General features: G+C 44.7%; 1 protein-coding gene across 8 annotated transcripts; it reads right to left on the reverse strand.

Annotated features, from left to right (window-relative positions):
* Positions 1 to 1,912: 1,912 nt before the first annotated feature.
* Letm2 (leucine zipper and EF-hand containing transmembrane protein 2) lies at positions 1,913 to 20,358 on the reverse strand. 8 transcript variants are annotated; one of them, XM_050146775.1, is made up of 11 exons: positions 20,289 to 20,358; positions 19,106 to 19,498; positions 16,771 to 17,215; positions 15,477 to 15,620; positions 10,707 to 10,844; positions 10,016 to 10,216; positions 8,471 to 8,590; positions 4,913 to 5,026; positions 3,626 to 3,718; positions 3,048 to 3,125; positions 1,913 to 2,212 (listed from the first exon to the last, which is right to left on the reverse strand). In XM_050146775.1, the coding sequence occupies exons 2-11, from the start codon at positions 19,150 to 19,152 to the stop codon at positions 2,150 to 2,152; spliced, it is 1,443 nt and encodes a 480-aa protein (XP_050002732.1). In that variant the 5' UTR covers positions 19,153 to 19,498; positions 20,289 to 20,358; the 3' UTR covers positions 1,913 to 2,149. The 8 variants fall into 8 exon arrangements, with proteins under 8 accessions (XP_050002732.1, XP_050002730.1, XP_050002729.1 ...); XM_050146773.1 differs by lacking the exon at positions 20,289 to 20,358 and adding an exon at positions 19,899 to 20,281; XM_050146772.1 differs by lacking the exon at positions 20,289 to 20,358 and adding an exon at positions 19,877 to 20,281.

Here is a 20,358-nt window from a genome sequence, read left to right on the forward strand (position 1 = left end):
TCCCCAGATGCATTTAAAGGCCGTACTGCAAACCAGTGAAGTGCTGGAGCTGGCCCTCAGAGGCTGGTTATGTGCTTCCTAGCATTGGAACTATCTATGGGGATGGCCTGCCATCCTTGGGATCTGCAACTGTGGTTACTAATCAGTGGCCAGAGCACCACCAGTGAGGTTTCAGTCTGAGGTGGTCACATACCCCAAATGCTATAAACAGAAACACTGTTTCTGTGAAAATGGGTAGAGAGATGTGTCAGTATATTACTAGCCTAGAAGGTAGCAAAAACAGGTAAAGCTACATAGTAAATTCCAGGCCAGTTTGGGCTACATGAAACTGTCTCAAAACAAACAAAAAATGCCCAGGTGGCACAAGCCTTTAATCCCATCACTTGAGAGGCAGAGGCAGGTGAATCGCTGAGATCTAGGTCAGCCTGGTCTACAGAGAGAGTTTCAGGCAGCCAGGGTCACACAGAGAAAACTTGTCTCGAAAAACAAAACAAAAAAAACCCACAAATGAAACAGCAAAATGACAAGAGAGCAGATCTGGTAGTGCACGCCTTTAATATCAGAACTCAAGGGCAGAGGCTATGGATCTCTTAAGTTCAAGGCCAGCCTACTCTATATAGCGAGTTCTAGGCCAAAGTGAGACCAAAAACAAAAAGCAAAACGGGGGAGGGGGAGAAACACACCTGGAACCCACCGTGACTAGGTTCAACTGATCCCCTTTTGCCTGCTGAGAGGCAACTACACATGAGTTGGCATTTCTTATTTACTTGATGCCAGGCTGTGCTCCCCTCTAACTTTTAATTCCATAGTAAGCAACCCTAGCTTTGCTGTGCAAGAGCTGAGAGGCCTTTCCCTTTTCACCTCTCCACAACCAAAGGAAGATGCTCTTGGCTGGCTGCCTATCAATCAAAAACCCTAAGCCTAAATACCTGACTTACTGCTTGTTACTGAGTAGCAAAGGGACTGTATGAGAGCTTACTACCAGCCTCTGACAGGCTGACCGGGGGAAAAAACACGCAGAACAAATGGTTAAGATTAATTATGTGTTAGAATAGTGTCCGCCTCCCAGATTCCTGCAGCCTCTGTAGACACAGGATGTCTCTCTTGTTTGTTGTTTGGTTTTTTTCGAGATAGGGTCTTCCTTATGTAGCTCTGGCTGTCCTGGAACTCACTCTGTAGACCAGGCTGGATGGACTTACAGAGATCCACCTGCCTCTGCTTCCCCAGTGCTGGGATTAAAGGTGTGTGGCACCACTGCCCGGCTAGCTCATCTTTTTCCTTCAGATTTATTTTTATGTGTATGAGTGTTTTGCTTGTGTATTTATGTGTGTGCATCACATGCATGACTGGTACCTGTGGAATTCAGAAGAGGGTGATGGATCCTGTGGAACTGGAGTTAGAAATGGCCGTAAACCATCATGAGGGTGATTCGAATGGAGCAACTGGTCTTAGCCACTGAGCCATGGCTCCAGCGCCACTATTCTGTTTCACCTTACTGGGACCCTGGGTGCTTGCGCACGGTTCCACTGGGGAGTCCCTCTGCAAAGGTTGGCCAGGTGCTCTAAAAAGTGGTTTTGGCAATCTCCATGTTCTGACTAGGGATTCCACCCCCAGGAGGCAGAGGAATCCAAGTTGCCAAGCTCCATTATGGAATACATTTCCTCTTAAAAGGTCTGAACCAACTGGGCTGTAATCCACTTGGGAAAGACCACTTGGGAAATAGGGGTGGGGTGGGGCTTAAAATCCAAGGCTGGCCTGGGCAATTTAGACCTTACCTCAAAATCTAAAAAGGAAAAGGGCAGGGCAAGGGATACAGTCCAGCAAGTGGTTACCTAGAAACCACAGGGCCCTGAGTTACTCCCTAGCACTGCCCCCCTCCGAGTGCACACAAACAGGAAGCCATTCAAAAACATGTGGGAGTGGGTTTTATGCAAAGTCTGGGAGGATGACAATTATACAACAGAAATAGCTTCTCTAAATGGCCTGGTGTCACTGCTCACACATCTGGAATGGTCACGGAGCCTCCAACGACTTAATGGCTGATCCTTTATCTCACGCCAGACAGGCTTAGCTAGAATTCCTTCACGGACGGATGTCACTGCTGGGGGAACAGTGGCTGGAGAGAGTGAGTCCCAGCTCCAAGGGGTCCTTAGGCTCCTTTTGAATCAGCCTTGCTGTTCTGTGAGGTCTTCTGGGCTTTGGCCTGGAGGATCTAGGTACAAAACAGGACTTTAGCCACTGTAAATTCATCAGTATCCCATCCCCTTTCACCTTCTTAACCAAACTAATGGCCACAAGCCAGGCTCAGTGTGCGGATCATGCTTGTAATCCGCCTCAAGGCTGGCAAGGTAGGAGAACTGACCCGAATTCCAGGAAAGCCTGAACTCTAGAGTGAGATTCCTTCACACACACACACACACACACACACACACACACACACACACACACACCCCAGAGAACCACAATTAGACAGCGGCCACAAAGTCAGGTGTTGGTTGTTTGGTCATAAAGGTGAAGACACACAGCATGGGTCTTGGGACCCAGCTGCAGGTCAGACTGTCCTACAGGGGACTGTCACAGTCTCCCCTCCACTAAGTGACCTTCCCACTGTTCCCCCAAACGGGAGAAGGGGCACAGAAATATCTTACTTACATGCATTTTGCTGAAACTTTAATTGCTTTCTTGCTAGTATTTCCTGACATCAGAAGCCTGTGGCAGCTCTATGACATGTGATAACTATTTTATTTAGCACATTAAAAAACAAAAAAAAAAACAATAAAAGGGCCTGCCTATATTGTAATTAGCTTCTAGACTTCACATGCTTAGGCCCTGCTCCACCGTTGCATTGGTGGGGGTTGTTTGTTTGGAGTTTTTTTCCTCTTCTTTTGGACAACTGAGGTAAAAGGTAGCAATTATGAGATGACTAGAGTCTAGCCTACAGCTTCCTGTTTGACAGGAAGAACGTGCGATGTTTTATGGTACTTATGGTTCTGGCGTCTCCGTGCTTTTACAGATAACTAGGGGAGAGGTCTCTCTGGATTACTTACTGCTTCTTTGGAAATGGCTGCTGCTGATGGTGTTGTGTGTGGGGATGCTTCTGGGGGCAGTTGCGCAAATTCTTCATCCTTAAACATCAGAAATGAGAGATCAGTGGTTTAATACAGCACACATGAGCATCCACCGTGAATAGCAGGAACTCTTAACTACTTTATATTATGTAGCTTTTGAAAGGCAAAAAATCTAAAATTTATATGTAATTAAAATGTTGATTTAAAGAAGTACTTTTGGCAGTGCTGGGGATGGGGTTGTGGTTTCACGTTTCCCACAAGCCTTTACCAATGAGCTCCACACCTAGTCCCATTGGAATTATTTTTAGAAACAGATTAAACAGCATAATAGATGTTCTTTATTACCAAGTAGTACTATATTGAATATGATGGTTTCTGTTGCATTAGGAGGATTAAAAACGCAGAGAATTGGCTGGGTGGGCATGTCTGTCATCTCAGCCCCTGGGAGGCTGAAGCAAAGGATCGGGAATCTGACTCAGTCAGATCTTGTTTGGAGGAAAAGAAAATTAACATTGAAAAAAGTTGTTTTCAGTTTAATCAAGTAGAAAGTAGCTAACCTTAGTTCCCTTTAGTTGAGGCGCAGGATCTACAGCATTCTCTTGTGACTCAGGGGAAGTAGATGACGTCACGACAAGGTTTGACTTTGGGGCCTGGGGAAACATTACGTCAGTGTAAACTGTCCTGCCCAGAAGCTCTTCTAAAGCAATATGTGCCTTGAAGCCATTTGCCTTCCTCTGTGTGTGTGCGTGTGTGTGTATGCGTGTGCGTGCACATACGTGAGTATGTCAGAGACAGAGGCAGACAGGGTCTCACTGTGTAGATCTGTCGACTTAGAACTCACCCTGCTGTGATTAAAGGTATGTGACTGACTACAGCTTTCTTTATTTTGTTGTTTTTGAGATGCATCTCACTGTGAAGATTAACCTGGAACTTACTATATAGACCAGGCTGGTCTTGAACTCAGAGATTCCTCTGCCTTTGCCTCCCAAGTGCTGGGATTAAAGGCATGTGCTACCATGCCTGGTAGACTAAGCCTTTCTTTTTCTTTTTCTTTTCTTTTTTTTTTTTTTTTTTTTTTTAGTTCAAGCTCATTTCCCTTTACTAGCCTTTCTTGACTTACATGGAATATAGTCCTGCAATAGTAAGTTAGTATTTGGATTTTGAGCATCCTATACACAAAACTTGCACACTATTTAGATTCTAGGATTTAAAATACTTAGTTCTAGGCCAGCCAGGGCTACATAGTTAGACCCTGTCTTAAAAGAAAAAAAAGTAAGCAGGGCACTGGTGGCACATGCCTTTAGTTCCAGCACTCGGGAGGGAGGCAGAGGCAGGCGGATCTCTGTGAGTTCGAGGTCAGTCTGGTCTACAAGTTTAGTTCCACGATAGGCTCCAAAGCTACAGAAAAAAAAAAGTGGTGGTGGTGTAGGCCTTTAATTCCAGCACTAAGGAGGCAGAGGCAAGAGTAGATCTCTGAGTTCAAGGCCAGCCTGGTCTTCAGAGTCAGTTCAAGGACAGCCAGGGCTATACAGAGAAACCCTGTCTCAAAAAACCAAAACAAATGAGAAAACTACAAGTAAAAAAAAAAAAAAAAAGACTAATGAGCTGAATGAAGAGACAAAAAGTTAACATTCTAAACTCTTGTTGACTTGAAAATTTATAGACAGTTGAACAAATGAAATAGATAGGAAAGAAAAGGAACCATTAGTTTAAAAGGAGAAGAATACAGGGCTGTTAATGAAGAATACTAATGTTCCTAAAGTCCTGCCTGCTCTGACTTGAAGACACTGGTCTCCGGAGAGGCCTGTGGGATGGCAATCCAGGTTCAGCATGAGTTCACTGACCTCTATATCTGGTGGCAGTTCAATAGGCTTTGGCTTCACATCTATCAGGTAGAAGGTACGTGACAGGAGCAAAAGAGAAGGGGGGACGTTCTCCTTCAGGTGGAGGTCCAGCCACTAGAGAGTGGACGATAACAAGACACGGAGTCAGAGACTGTAGTAGCCAGAGGACCTATGGTCATCTGCTTCCCTCCCGGACCTCATCCCAAGCACACTGGTAACCTGTGGCCCAAGGATGAAAACACCAGCCTCCTGGCTTCTGTCCCTGGGCAAGTACCTAGCAACTGCTGGTCACTTAAACTCGCCAGCCAATTCCCAATCCAAATCGCTACAGATCTTCTCTAAGGAGAAAGATGGTATCAAAGAAGACACCAGAAGCCAGGGAATCCTGCAATCTAGACTTGGGAGGCTGAGGCAAGAAGCTGAGTTCAAGGCCAGCCTGAGTTACCTGGTAAGAGCCTATCTCAAAGTGATTAACCACCTGTTAACCAAAGAAATCAACATTAGAATGAAGGTTTTGAAGCATCAAATTGGCCAAGTTTTTTGTTTGCTGTTGTTCTTTATTTTATTTTTGCTTTGTAGCCCAGGCCTCTTCACTTGGGATGCTCTAGGCACAAGACTCCTAAGTGCTGGGGTTCAGGCATGGGCCACTGGGGTGCAACTGTTTTGTAAAATCAACACACAACAGTGACACAATACTGTTTTGTACTTTGCTTTTGTGTGTGTGTGTGTGTGTGTGTGTGTGAGAGAGAGAGAGAGAGAGAGAGAGAGAGAGAGAGAGAGAGAGAGAGAGAGAGATGTATAAGTGTGGGTCCGAGTATGAAGGTCAGAGGACAACTTTTGGAAGGCATTGTGTCCTTCTGCTGTTGATTCTGGAACTGGAACTCAGGTGTCAGGCTTCTGCCAGATGAGCCATCTTGTCAGCCTTTTCCATCCTTTGCTTCTTATCCCCACTGAAATACCGTAGGAAATACCTTGATTCTTGTCAGTTGATGCAGTAATGCCCCCTGAAATATTTGGACAGGTTTCCATTGTATGTAAATGTCATGTTTTACTTGATAATCCTATTTACCTTTGGGATAATTCTATTAATTAAAAATGGTACTGCAAGGATGATGGTAGTAAATGCCTTTAATCCCAGCACTCAGGAAGTAGAGGCAGGTGGATCTCTGAGCTCAAGGGCAACCTGGTCTACATTGTTCTAGCAAGTGTTACATAGTGAGATCCTGTCTCTAAACAAACAGAATAAAATAGAGTGCTTACTGCTCCTGCAGAATGCCAACTGCTCCCGCAGAGTGCGCACTGCTCCAGCAGAGTGTGTACTGCTCCTACAGAGAACCTAGGTTCAGTCCTCAGCACCCACACCAGGCGGCTCACAGCTGTCTCTAACTGCGTGCAGCTCCAGGAGATTATCAGATGCTTCTGGCCTCCATGTGTCTGTTGTTCTCAGGACATCCTGCCCTCTACGGCTCAGGCTGGCCTTGAACTCTTGGTGATCCCCATACTTCAGCTTCCTGAATGCTAGCATTACAGGTATCATCTACCAAGCTAGGCAGTGTATGTGTTTTTAAATTTTAAAAGATGATGCAGTTTGTCTTCATGGAGTTTTTATTTTTCAACTAGCAGTGCAGAAGTGCCCTTCTATCCAAGCTCTAACAAAGTCTGGACTTCACTGATGTGAACTGTGTCTTTGTTACAAGATCGTTCACATGTTTATCATTTTAAATATCTTATGTTTTCTTGAAACAGGGTCTTACTCTGAAGCTCAGGCTGTCCTAAAACTTACTGCACAGCCCAAGCTTGTCTCAACTAATGGCACTCCTTCTGCCTCAGCTTCCCGTGCACTGGGATCACCCTCTACAAATGTTCATCTTCCAGCTATAGCTAGTGTAATGTGTAAGAGGAGAATAGCTACCTGACATGGCTCCTGTCCCCAAATAATCTTCACATGTCATGGTGGTTTTTACACTGGTAACACTGAGGACCCCACAGAAGCTGTTCCTTGGTTTTCAAGTGTGTTGCTGCTGTCAGAACCCAAGTGTGCTCTCTGATGGGTGGTACAGACATCTACTACCAAAGCCAACACTGTGTACTGATTTGGAGCACAAGAGGAAAAAGCAGTCAAAGTGGGCTCCTGGACAAGGTCTGGACCCTGCACAGGCTGATAATGATGACCCTTTGTAGGGGAATTTTTGACAAGAAATTTGGTGGAGGCAAATTCCAAGTCGGCACCAACATCTCCCAGATACACACACCTCCAGTTATTCAAACATCAGTCTAGACCAGTGGTTCCCAACTTGTGGGTCATGACCCCCTTGGGGATTGAATAACTCTTAGGTGACAGGGGTCACCTAAGGCCATGGGAAGACACATATCTACATTAAAATTCTTAACAGTAGCAAAATTAGTTATCAAGTAGCAACCAAAGAATGGTATATTGGGGGTGGGGGCGGGGCTCACCACAACCTGAGGAACTGTAGCAAAGGATAGCAGCTTTAGAAAGGTTGAGAACCACTGGTCTAGATGCTTTATGAAGGGATTTTACAGATGGAATTGAGGTCCCAAGTCAGTCTACTCTGAGATAAGATCAGGGGGGCTAGACCTGGAGGCCCAAAATGAGTGCAAGATTTGAAGCATGAGCCGTCCGGCACATGGCAGGTTTTGCCGATGGAAGAGGGGACCAAGAGGTGAATGCTACAGGTGGCCTCTTGGCGCCGAGAGTAGGTGGGCTGGCAGCCAGGGAGGAAACAAGAACTTCTTCCTGCCTACAGCTGCAGGGAACATGGCTCAGCCAACAAACTGAAGGCATGTGGGAATGGATTATTCCCCAGAGACTCCAGAAGGCAATACAGCCTGCACTTGTGACCCTTGGGTTGCTCTGTGATCATTTCTAACCATGGAGTTTGTAATAGCATTATAGAAGACTGTGTGGTTCCCTGTCCCTGTCCAAGGGGGAAACAAACAAACCTCTTTAGGGCATGTCTAACTGCTTGGTGACATAAAGCCAGTTAGGTATGGTGGTTTAACTGTTTGGACCTGAAATGGTTCTCCAAGTTCCATGTGCTCAAAACCTGCTCACCAAACTATGGTGCTGCTTTTAAGGGGTGAGGCCTCACGGCCTGAAGGGAACTGAAGGGTTCTGAAGGGAACTAGAGGACCTTGTCTCCTTTTCCTTTGCCTTTTTAAAGAACCAAACAACAATAACAAAACAGGGTCTCATTTCATAGCCTCTAACTCACAGAGACCTGCCTGCAGCTATCTCCCAAGAGCTGGGATTAGAGGCGTGCTTGTCTTTCTCTGCTTCTTGACCACTGTAAAATGAACAGGACATCTCTGCTGTGCAGTTTTGTAAGGTAAACTGTGCTGGCAAAGAACCAGAGAAATGGGACCAAGCAACTGCTGGCTGAAAGCTTGGAAGCCGGGAGCCAACACAAATCTCGCGCCTTCGGATGCATGTTGTCAAGGCAACGGACCGCTGGCTAATCCAGCCTGCAAAGCAGAAATCAGCACGTGAAGTGGGGAGGGCTGCCGTGAAGTGGGGAGGGCTGCCGTGCTGCTTGCCTCTGTGAGTTGCTGCCGCAGTTGCTCCTCCGTGAGGCCCAGTGATCGCATCCCTCGGGCCCGGCAGGCGGACTGGAGCTCTGACACACTCAGAGCCTTCACCCCTTCTGTGGCGATTATCTGCAAGACGTGGAGAACAGTGTTAGATCTTTGGCTTTCAGTTTTACTCAATGCCTGTATTTCAGAAAAATGGACAGAACCCCCAAATCTGATGCTTTGGCCCTTTGCCCCCAACACTGACTGCTGCAGACCAGAAAGGTAGCGGTTGAGAGGCAAGGGTGGTGCTGATGGGCAGCAATAAGATACTTATATATCCACCCCCAACATTTTATCAGTAGAGTACTTCCTGTCTTGGTTTGGATTTTGCCTGGTTGTAACATCTACTTTTCCTTTTTAAAGATTTATTTATTATGTATACAATATTCTGCCTGTATGTATGCCTACAGGCCAGAAGAGGGCACCAGATCTCATTACAGATGGTTGTGAGCCACTGTGGTTGCTGGGAATTGAAAAGCAGCCCTTGCCATCTTGCTCCAGCCATTTTATTTATTTATTTATTTATTTATTTATTTATTTATTTATTTATTTATTTATTTTGGCTTTTTAAGACTGGGTTTCTCTGTGTAGCCCTTGGCTGTCCTGGAACCCATTCTGTAGACCAGGCTGACCTCGAACTCACAGAAATCGCCTGCCTCTGCCTCCTGAGTGCTGGGGTTAAAGGAGTGCACCACCACGGCCCGGCTCTATTCTGCCGAAAAAAGCTTTCGCACACCATTTGCCACGAGTCTCAGTGCTGTCTCCCTGTCACCAGCCCAGGATGAGCTGAGTCCTCTGGCCCACATGTGACCCAAAACTACAGTTCTTCTGGGATCAGTACTGTTTACACCAGAGTTCTGAAAGCAACACCCGAAGTCTAATAGGGCAACGTGCTCGTGTCGTCTCTGCTTTGGGAAACCTGCTCCCGGCAGACTAAGACAGCAGCTGATTTCGATTCAACAAACATTCTTTCCACGTTTTAAAGGAGCCTAATTAGGAGTTATACCCCAAATGGTGCCTGCTGCAAGCTGGCTTGCCTTGGTTTTCCTCCTACCATGGTGCTCTGCCACCTTGTTGTTTTAACCAGACTAACTCACCCAGCAGAATATTAACTTTGGCACCAGTTCCTGTGCAGGAGAATAGAGGTGTGTGTGTGTGTGTGTGTGTGTGTGTGTGTGTGTGTGTGTGTGTGTGGTGTGTGAGGGTAGAATGCTGCCAAGAAACCAGAGCTGATATTTCCTTCCCAGCGGGTGCTAACTACTTTAGATTAGTCCCAGTAATCCATCCAGATTACTCGCTGCCTACGACAGCCTTTTCTGGAAGACAGATCCTGATACAACAAACAAACACTGAAATGAGTAGTGAAACTGGAACTTGTCATAGCGATGGCTTTTTTAAAACATTCATTCTGCCAGAATACTTCTATGACAGGCCCAACAGCAAACAGCGCATTTCACAAAGGTACCCCCAGATGCCTCCGGACCCCCGTTGCTGGGCTGAGGCTCTTACTTCGTCATCTGCTTTTATAGACTTCAGTGTCATCAGGAGCTGGAAGCGGAGCAAGTTGTTCGTTCCGAAGGCCTGCAGCTCCAGCAGCTTGCACAGGGCAACCAGCTGGGGTCGATCCAAGTGTTCCAGGGCTAACTGATCCTCAAAGAGTTTAGAGAAGCGAACTATCTCTTTAGTGCTGGGCTTGTGGCCTGTCTGGACCTGGGCAATGGGACAAAGGGCAATTAAAAGGTGTTTCCTATTTTACATAAACCTCCTAGTAGACTATTTGAGGGAGATGGCAAAGCAGTTAGAGACTTTATATATTGTATGGGTGGTTCATTGGGAATAAAAAAAAGGTCTAGTGGGGAACTGTGGCTCAGTGGGAACCCGGCACCTGGCGTGCGTGCATGCCAGGTTCAATGCCTAGTCTAGCCCCACCCCCCAACAAAGCTCTTCTTAGAATCAAACTCAGTGACTAGAAAAATCTTAAGTATTTCTAAAGTTTATACTGATCTTTCTTTCCATGATGATCACTTTAAGGTGGCCTTTGCTGCTGCTGTTTTGCAAACTACTCTAAGTGTTTAAAGTGTATATTTATAATTTAGATATGTGGCATTTCAAAGACTGAACACTCTCGATGATCCACGAGGACACGCTTCTTCTGTAACTCCAGCCCAGAAGTCGCTGGCCTACTGCGAGCCCCTGACACCTGTTTTACATAGGAGAAAAGCTGGGAAGAGGCATCTCCCAACTTGGCTCGGTTTCTCTTCGCCATTTCTGTCATTGTCTCTTGAAGGAATTTTGCTATTTCCAATTTTGCCGCCATCTTTTTTCTTTGTTTTTCTTCCTTAAGAGAAGAGGAAAAAGTTAATCACAAGTGCAGGTTGGCAGTGACGAGAGAAATAACCTCCTCCCTGCTACTGGGCACCCCCACCACACACATCACAGTAACACTGTTAGCAGGCCCGGTTAAGTTTGTAAGAACCCAACCACTGTAAAGGGGCTTCCACTTAAACTGTCTCCTTAATCTTGCATTTAATTCTCATTAAAGCAATGATTGTAAGTCCCAATGAAAGGCTCTCTTATTAGATAAGTCACCACCTCCTAACCTCACCTAGGTTGCTACTTAAGCCAGACTCTGGAAGATGGCTCCAGATTTTGCTCTACAAGGAAACTAACTCCATGCTAATCATCTTTACAGTTTAAATAGAAAATATGCAATGCACTGTGTGCTGTAATAGATTTGAAAAAAAAGTACCATACAGAAGAGAATTAAATATACATTCTTTTTGTTATTGTTTGTTGTTGTTTTGTTCTGTTTGAGACCGGGTCTCTACAGATCCCTGACTGTCCCAGAACTCACTATGTAGACCAGGCTGGCCTCAAACACATAAAAATCCACCTGCCTCTGCTACTTGAGTGCTGAAATTAAAGGTGTGCACCACCATGCCTGATTTAACGTACATTTTTTAATAGATTTATTTATTTGTTATGTATATAGTGTTCTGCCTGTATGTCTGCCTGCAGGCCAGACCTCATCACAGATGGTTGTGAGCCACCATATGGTTGCTGGAAATTGAACTCAGGACCTCTGGAAGAGCAGCCAGTGCTCGCTAACTGCTGAGCCACCTCTCCAGCTCCTTAATGTACATTCTTTAGACACTGTTGCCTAGTAGTTGCAAATCCTCATTCGTCATCAGAAATACAGTGGTTATTTTTGAAATAACCATGGTCAAAATGCTGGGCACAGGGGAGACAGAAGCGGATATAGTGAAGTCACTCTTTCAAGAACATTATCATTAGAATGCTGGGGGTTGTTTCCAGATCCTGATTATTTTAAATGTAAGTAAATTAAGGCCTGCAGTTCTCGCAGCTTGCAAAGGGCATCCAGCTAGAGTTTAAGTAAATTAAACCATCTTCAGGCAGTTAAACATTATAGTTTGATTTTCCACTTTAATCGCAAATTAAAGTCTAGGGGCATAGCTCAGTGGTAGAATGCTTGCCAAGCACCCACGAGGCCCTGAAGTCTATTCCTAATATCACTAAAAGAAAAAAAAAAAAAAAAAAGGAGCCAGATGTGGTGGTGCACACCTTTGATCCCAGCACTCAGGAGCCAGAGGCAGGCGGATCTCTGGGAGTTTAAGGTCAGTTTGTTCTATATAAGGAGTTCTAGGCCAGCCAGGGCTGCATGGAGATGACCCTGTCTCAAACAAAACAAAACAAAACAAAACACAAGCAGGAAAAACGAACTTTATCTCAGATCTATCTTCCAGTCTCTATTCTTATTGTCAGCCTCATGATTTCAGTTCTGCCTATTTCCTTCTCCTGGCTCTGTCCCGTTCAGTCCTTCTGCCGGCAAAATTACTTTCCTAAAATACAGAGCTAATCATGTCTCCCATTACCACTTCAAGTTCTAGCTTCTCTTCACCGCAGTCAAAGGCAAAGTTCAAATTCCTGAGCGTGGGCGATGCTTTCCAGCCTGACATTCCTTTTGTCTGTCTCCCGCTACTGAATCCTTGTCCAGCCTTCTCCCAGAGCTACAGATGGTGGTAAACTTTCACCCTTTCTCTGAACCTCAGCTCCAAAATTCCTTCCATGAAACATTTTCTTGTTTTTTACATAGCATTTTCCAGTCTTACAGATGGACAGATTTATTGTCCCCTAGGAGTGCTTTATGACACTGTCTAGTAGAGACACAGTGGCGGGGTGGGGGGGAAAGGATGGACGGACAGACGGACTTCTTTTCTAGCCCAACCCCTTTGCAGTCACTAAGACACCTTCCCTAGTTTACCTCTCACAAGTACTGAGGATAAACCACACCTAGGCTCATTAAATAAATAACAGTAGATGTTTGTCTTCTTTATTATTTAAAATAAACCTTTAAGGATATTTATTATTATTTTATGGTTATTTTGCCTGCATGTATGTATGTCTGTCCACAGAGGCAGAAGGCATTGGATCCCCTGGAACTGGAGTTACGGATGGTTGTGAGCCACCATATGGGTGCTGGGAATTGAACCTGGGCCACTGCAAGAGCAGCCAGTGCTCTTAAACTCTGAGCTATCTCTTCAGCTCCTTTATTATTTTTTATTTTTTGGAACTCAATATGTAAACCAGGTTGACACTGAACTTACAGCTCCCTTCCTTCCTTTCTGTCTCCATCTCTTTCTCCTCTCTCTCTCTTTCTAGCAGTTAAAATAAAAACAGAGTGTAATGATGCACACCTTTAATCCCAGGACTTGGGAGGCAGAGGCAGGAGGATCTCTGTGAATTTACAGGACAGCCTGGTCTACAGAGTGAGTTCCAGGACAGTCAGAGCTACATAGGGAAACCCTGTCTCAAAAATAACCAAAACAAACAAATTAATAAAATATAGTAGAGATAGAACATTCAATAAACAGTAATAAGAAAATTAAATATTTACATATAAAAATCCTGATACCGATATTACACACTTTCATATTATCAAATTTTCATAATAAAACAGACTGGATTGTACAAGCAAAGACAAAATACAAAACTATAACAATCCTAGAAAAAAAGTAGTAGAAAAGTTTAACTTGGGGCTGATGAAATGGCTCAGGAGTTAAAAGCACCAATTTCCAGAGGACCCGGGTTCAGTTCCTAGCACCTACATTACCCTCTGTAACTCCAGTTCCAGGAGGTCCAATGCCCTCTTCTAGCCTCCTCAGGTACCAGTCAAGCACGTGATGCACAGACATACATGCAGTCCAAACACCTATACACGTACAATCTAAGTGACCTTGGGTTTGTGAACCAGCTGCCAGCTGTAGCTCCAAAGGCATGACCATTGAGAGTGAACCACATTTCCCTATCACTGGCAAAGACCTGGGATCCATTCACAGCAATGGAAAGGGGAAAAAATGCTAGAGCCATTTCCAGGAATGGGGGGAAAAATAAGGCACAGACTAGGAGAAAATATTTACAAAGTATATATTTGATAAAGGACTTGTATATAATACACAGAGAACTCAAAACAATAGAAACAAAATACCCAATTACAAAGTGGGCAAAAAGGAGCTTTGGAGATGGCTCAGTGGGTAAAGTGCTTGCTCACTCAGGCATGGGGACCAGAGTTCCACCTGCCTGCAGTCCTGCTCTATGGGACACAGGAGCAAACTGGCCAGCTATACTAACCAAATCAGTGAGCTGTGGGCTTTAAGTGAGAGACACAAAGTCTCAGAGCTGATTATCTATGTATCTGTCTGTCTGTCTGTCTGTCTAATCTATAGATATCAGAACTCTCTATAAAGTGCCTATCCACACCACACACACACACACACACACACACACACATTAATGGTGGGCAAAATAAACATACATTCCCTCAACCAGGTGGTAGTGGCGCACTCAGGAAGGCAGAGACAGGTGGAACTCTGTGAGTTCGAGGAGGCCGACCTGAGATATACAGAGAAACCCTGTCTCAAAAAGCCAAACAAAACAAAACAAAACAACAACAAAACATACATCACCTCAAAGAAGTTTTAGCAATGCCAAAGCAGCTATCCGCTACACACCTATTAGAATGGTTAATATCCAAAGTACAGTGTCAAACACTGGGGAAGACAGGAAACGGCATGCTTGGGTGGAAGGCAGAATGCAGGGCTGCTCTGGAAAACCGTTCAGCAAATTTTTACAACGCTAGATACAGTGTTACTGTGTGCAATCACTCTTGCTCAAGTTAAAAAAAAAAAAAACCTGAACACAAATATTCATAGCATTTTTACTTATACCTGCCCAAATTAGAACCACTCAATTTCTAAAAGATGAATGGATTTAAAAAGCACTTTTACATTCATAAATAGAATTAAAATATTTTCATAGAACTTCATTATTAACTTTTTCTGCATTGGATCTTCAAATATGGAGTTATAGGAAATTGTGAGATGCTACATGGTGCTGAGAACTGAAGCAGGTTCCTCTGCCAAGGGCAGAGAGTGCTCTTAACCACTGAGCCATCTCTAGTCCCTTGTGCAAGAACTGTAAACGCATACTGCTAAGTGGAAGAATCCAGTCTGGAAAGGCTTCACAGTGTGTGATTCAAAGGACATGGCATTCTGGAAAAGGCAAAACTGCAGAGTGAAAACATCTGCAGTTGCCAGACTCAGAGAAACACAGTAGGTACAAACAGGTAGGGGACTCTGAGTTTCAGATGGCGAGGCTACTTACTCCTCACGACACTGTGACGGTGGGCAGGCCAGTGCTACGGAGCTGACAGAGCTGCATACCACAACGCGTGAGCCCCAGTGTCAAGCACGGGCTTTCATTAATAACAGCGTATGACGTATTAACATCAGTTCCTCAGTTACAACGTGCGCCACAACGACACAGCCCATGGGAAAAGGGTGTGGTCCATGGCAAGTCTGTACTTTCTGCCCGTTTTCCTGGAAACCTACAAAACTGCTCTAAAAACTAAAGTCTATTCATTTTTTAAAAAAGGTTTTAAAATCCTGTATACCTTTTTGGATTCACTTTCAAAAGTTGATGGCAACATGTCTGGGAAGAGCTTCAGAAACACTGGTATCAAGAATTCCATAAAAGGTACAATTATGAACACCATAAATGGAACCAAGCGGAAGACATCAGCGCAAGTTCTCAAAAGCTAAAGAGACAAATGCATGAGCAATATTACACATCCAGGACATGCCCAAACCAAGCAAGAACGTCCAGCAGAACACAGCCTGCCTTGGTATTCAAAGCGCGTAAAAAACTAAGGTTTTCTACAACTGGAAAGGTCAAGTCTTTCCTTCAATGAAGCTCTGAAGTAGTGTTTATGGGCTACCCTTGGAGAAACCTATGACAATCAATATGCATTAGTGGCATCTCTTAAGGTTCCACATTTTGATAACACAGTATTAGTTAAAATTAATTTTTCCTTCTTGAGAGGAGGGGTTTACTATGCTGTCCAGGCCGATCTTAAGAGTCCTGGACTTAACTGATCCTCCCCCCTTAGTGTTCCCAGTACCCAAGATTAATAGTATGTTCCAATGCACTTGGCTTTAAAATTGGTTTTTAAAATGCATATATATGTATATATATTTAATATATTAACAACATTAATATTAGGTTAGGATTAGGTTGTCTTACGAGACAGGGTTTCTCTATGTAGCCCTGTCCTGGGACTCATCCTTCTGCCTCTGCCTCCAATGTGCTGGGATTAAAGGTGTGCGCCACCACAGCCTGGCTTATATTTCTAATATACAAAAATTTCAAGCCTCTCAAATCCTTGAAGAGTTAAAAAAAAAAAAGCCACACAGAATTAGCTGGAGAGATGGCTCAGCAGGTAAGAGCACTTGCTGTTCTTCCAGAGGACATGAGTTCGGTTCCCAGCATCCACGTCAGGTGGCTCACCATTGCTCCAGGGGAGCAGATGCCTGTGGCTTCTGCAAACACCTGTACTTGCATGCACATGCCCACAAGCAGACACACACTTTTACACACCTTAAAATAATAAAAATGGAATCCTAAAAACCTCACAACTCTGTAGGCAGATATTCTAGCCAGTTGAAGACAAGGTAAGACGAGATCAAAACAAGCTCTCTGGGCTGGGAGGGCTTGCTCCGATTCTCAAGGAGGAACCCTGGCATGGCACGAAGCTTTGGTTTCTGATCAGTAGCTATAATTTCCATCTTAGGGTGGGGAGCACTCTGCATCAAACCCAGGGCTTCGAGTATCATCAGGAAGTCACCTAAGGATTTTTACGGTGAAGTTTTACTTTTGCGTTTTCCATTTCAAATAGGATTCTTGCCTACCCTTCGCCTCTCTCGTCTCGATAGCACCTGTCCATGCAGTAGCCTCCAAACTATTCTGGCAGCAACTTTGGTGTCGATCCAAAGTAAGTAGAATCCATTGTAATAATATTTGAGTTCGTGCATGATTTTTTGTCTAAAGGACAAAATTTTTTGCCTTTCTTCTGCAGTCTCTGTCTCCACTTCTCTGGGAGGCTGAGGGCTCGCTGGCTTAGGTTTTACTGGGGTTTGCTCCGGCTGAGGTTTACCAGGGATATTCTGTAGCCAGCACGTTGTGTGTAGCTTTTGTGTGAGTCTAGCTCGTAAAGGGTGGGCTTGAGTGCTTGGTAGACTGGGACAGGAGTACTTCCTGCTTCCATAGGTCGTCCGAAAATGAGAATCTGGCAAGTGGAGAAACGCAAGTGATAGGGAATGGGAGCAGGAAGGATAGAGAAAATGGCTGGGCAATCTGGAAAAGAGAACAGTATTCTTTCAGTGAGATGTATCATTACAAACAAAAAACAATAAGCCTGTCCCCAACTGATGTTTACTAATGATCGGAATGTAATTGTATGTGTGTGTATACTTGCGTGTTCCTGGGCATTAACCTAGGACCTTACACTTCCTAAGAATGTACTGTATCATTGAACTCCAACCCCTACTCCTCAGCCAGAGATACAACTTTGGTTCTTTTTTTGTTTGCTTGTTTTCAGTTTTTTCGAGACAGGGTTTCTCTGTGTAGCTTTTGAGCCTGTCCTCGAACTTGCTCTGTAGACCAGGCTGGTCCTGAGTGCATAGAGATCTGCCTGCCTCTGCCTTCTAAGTGCTGGATTAAAGGTGTGTGTCACTAAGAAGACAGTGCTAACAACCAAAAGTAGTTCACCTATACTAGGCCAAGTGTTCAACCACTGAGCTGTACCTCAACCCATAGAACTTCTTAAACAGCTGAACTGTGCTCAATTATTAAACATATCCTTAGAAAAATATTAATAGAATGGTGATTTGCTATAGCAAGTTAGAAATTCTGTAACTATTATTTTAAATATCTAGGGGCCAGTGAGATAGCCCAAGGGTGTCGAACCCTGGTTAGCTGGAAGAATAGAACTGACTCCTACAAGTTGTCCTGTAATCACCAAAAGGGTGCCAGGGGTATGCTCTCCCCAGGAATTAAATAACAAAAAACTTAAAACATCTTATTTGAAAAAAAAATCTATTTGAAAACATATTTCTGCCAGGGATGATGTTTGATAGTACTGTCCCTATCTACTCTCATAAAGCAGATGATTTGACTTTGCTATTAGCTACTTTAGGGATAACAAAGAATGTTTTAATGAAGTAACTTCATAGCCCCTGCGAGGACTAGCCAATTATGTAACATTGCTTTGCCCTTGTATCTGTGGACTCCCTCAAAGTGATGAAACATAAATTCCCTAAAAATCTCTCAAGAGCACTTAAAAGTACGAATTAGAATTGAGCACCCCAAACAATACTGAAGTTAAACCAGAACATAAGATCTTAAGAACAAAAAACATCCAAATAAAGCTACAGGCATCTAGCCAGTCATAGAGTGCCGCGTCACTTTAATCCCAGCACTGGGGAGGCAGAAGCAGGTGGATCTCTGTGAGTTCGAGGCCACCCTGGTCTACAGAGTGAGTTCCAGGACAGCCAGAGCTACAAAGTGAAATCCTGTCTTGTCTTGCAAAACAACAACAGAAAAAAAAAAAAAAGGAAAAAAAAGCTATTGACAAAGAGTTGGTTGGTTTTGTTTTTGGCTAAAAGATGTCTTTCCCCTAATCTTTAATCAAATGTTTTGAAACATAACAATAAATATACTCTTTAAATGGCCAAAAGGGAAAATACACAATGAATGCAGCACATGGGGAGTTTTCAGTAGTATTCTGAACACATATGTAAGTGACAAGAGACAAGAGCCCTGGCCTGAGCTTCTTCGTGAGCTGTTCTCCTCCTAGAACTGAGGTCCTCATGTAATATTCCATAACAGAAATGCCACTCTGAACTAGTGCATCGATTTTCCTTCTATAACACATCTACAGAACTGCTTTAAAGCAGTGTAAATCTAACTATGAGCTCCCAAAGGATGTATTTAAAATTCAGCGAGGTTTGGTGAACTCTGTCAAACCTTTTGCTGGTTTCTTTTCTCTTTTTTTGAGACAGGGTCTCAATAGATAGTCCTGGCTGGCCTCAAACTCACAGAGATCAGCCTGCCTCTGCTTCCTGAGTGCTGGGATTAAAGGTGCATGTCACCACATCTGGCCAGAAGCCAATCCTTTTACACACATTATTTTCCATAGAGATGCATGAATTCATATACATATCTGTGGGAAATTCTGAACCTTACCTTGTCCACAACATAGCTAAGAGTGAATTATAACTGTAGATGGCCATATTTATTTTTTGTTTTAACTAGCCAATAAAGAGACCTAGGCAAAAGAAGTGAATAATTTAGTATTTTAAAAAGGCATCAATTAAAAAGCAGAATTCAGTTTTGTTAAACTAATGCAAGTGGAAATTTGAGCATTCAAAGTGCAAAAGTTCCTCCAAGCTCATGGAAACAGTCACGGTAGTAGCTCTGCATGTGAAAACGGTACATTTGCGATCCCAAAACACAGAAAAGGGTTGGTTCTAAGAAGGTGCTCGTGAAGACGACATGGCCTCCAAAGGCTTTTTTTATTTCTGGTCAATAGTGTCTAGTTATCTGCTGCGACGGTTAAAAGAAGAAAGACATCTTTATCTGTAACCAGAAAATACAGAGAGTAAACATCCTGCATTCATTTTCGGTCCGTTTCCCACATTGTTTGGTCAAGCTACAATCAACCCTAAAGTCTAAAGAAGTATTCACCCATGTCATGCGAGGTTACACATCATTAGAGATAGGTACCATTGCACAAGGTACCTCTAATGGTTCAAATGCAGATGAAAACGGATCCCATCCAAGTGTTACTGAATCTCGGGATTCAGTACCTGTAACTAAAACCGTTCTCCACCCTGAGCCGCTTTTCAGCTACTGGCAGCAACTCTGCTCTCTCGCAATCGCGCCGAGAGGAGGTTCCCCCTATAACTCTCCCCCACTCCGCCCCCGATCCCGTGGAAACCTTAATCCCAAGGCTACCATCGCGAACCCGGCTCAGCACCTCGGAAACCAGCCCCACCGCGGTTAGCGCTCCTCCGGAGGGGGGCCAGGCCCGCCGCGGAGGCTTCCCAGCCCTGGATCGCGGGTGGCTACGGGCCACTCCCAGGCAATCGGCCCGGCGTTTCGGGGAGCCCCAAGCCCAGCGCTACGAGGACCTCTGCACCCCGCGCTTGCCGCACCGGTGCAAAAGGCGCCCTCGGCTCTCGGCCGGCGGCCTCAGAGGATGTGGGGCGTACTGTTGTGGGTTTGGGGATTGCTGGAGTGGGGTTAGGTACACGGAAGGGGCGAATGTCAGCTGGGCGCCAAATCTGACGGGCCGGGTGGGGAGCTGAGGGGTGATGCGGGAGGGAGCGCGAGCTGCCTGTGGGATGATGGGGGCCCCAAACCCTACCTTCCCAATTCCTCCCCGCCCCCAAACTAGAGGGGCCGGAAGCCTAGTCTCAATGGTCCCGCCTCCTGCG

The sequence above is a fragment of the Alexandromys fortis genome, unplaced genomic scaffold, assembly GCF_014885135.2.
Source record: "Alexandromys fortis isolate MF-2015 unplaced genomic scaffold, M_Fortis_MF-2015_v1.1 scaffold_55, whole genome shotgun sequence".
NCBI lineage: Eukaryota > Metazoa > Chordata > Mammalia > Rodentia > Cricetidae > Alexandromys > Alexandromys fortis.

Excerpts from the sequence above, each read along its gene's own strand:
- Letm2 (XM_050146775.1), bottom strand. The coding sequence starts at position 19,152 with ATGGCCATCTACAGTTATAATTCACTCTTAGCTATGTTGTGGACAAG. Across the intron at positions 8,591-10,015 it reads CTATAAAAGCAGATGACGAA|ATAATCGCCACAGAAGGGGT; the intron begins GTAAGAGCCTCA and ends CACGTCTTGCAG. Across the intron at positions 5,027-8,470 it reads TGCGGCAGCAACTCACAGAG|TGGCTGGACCTCCACCTGAA; the intron begins GCAAGCAGCACG and ends TCCACTCTCTAG.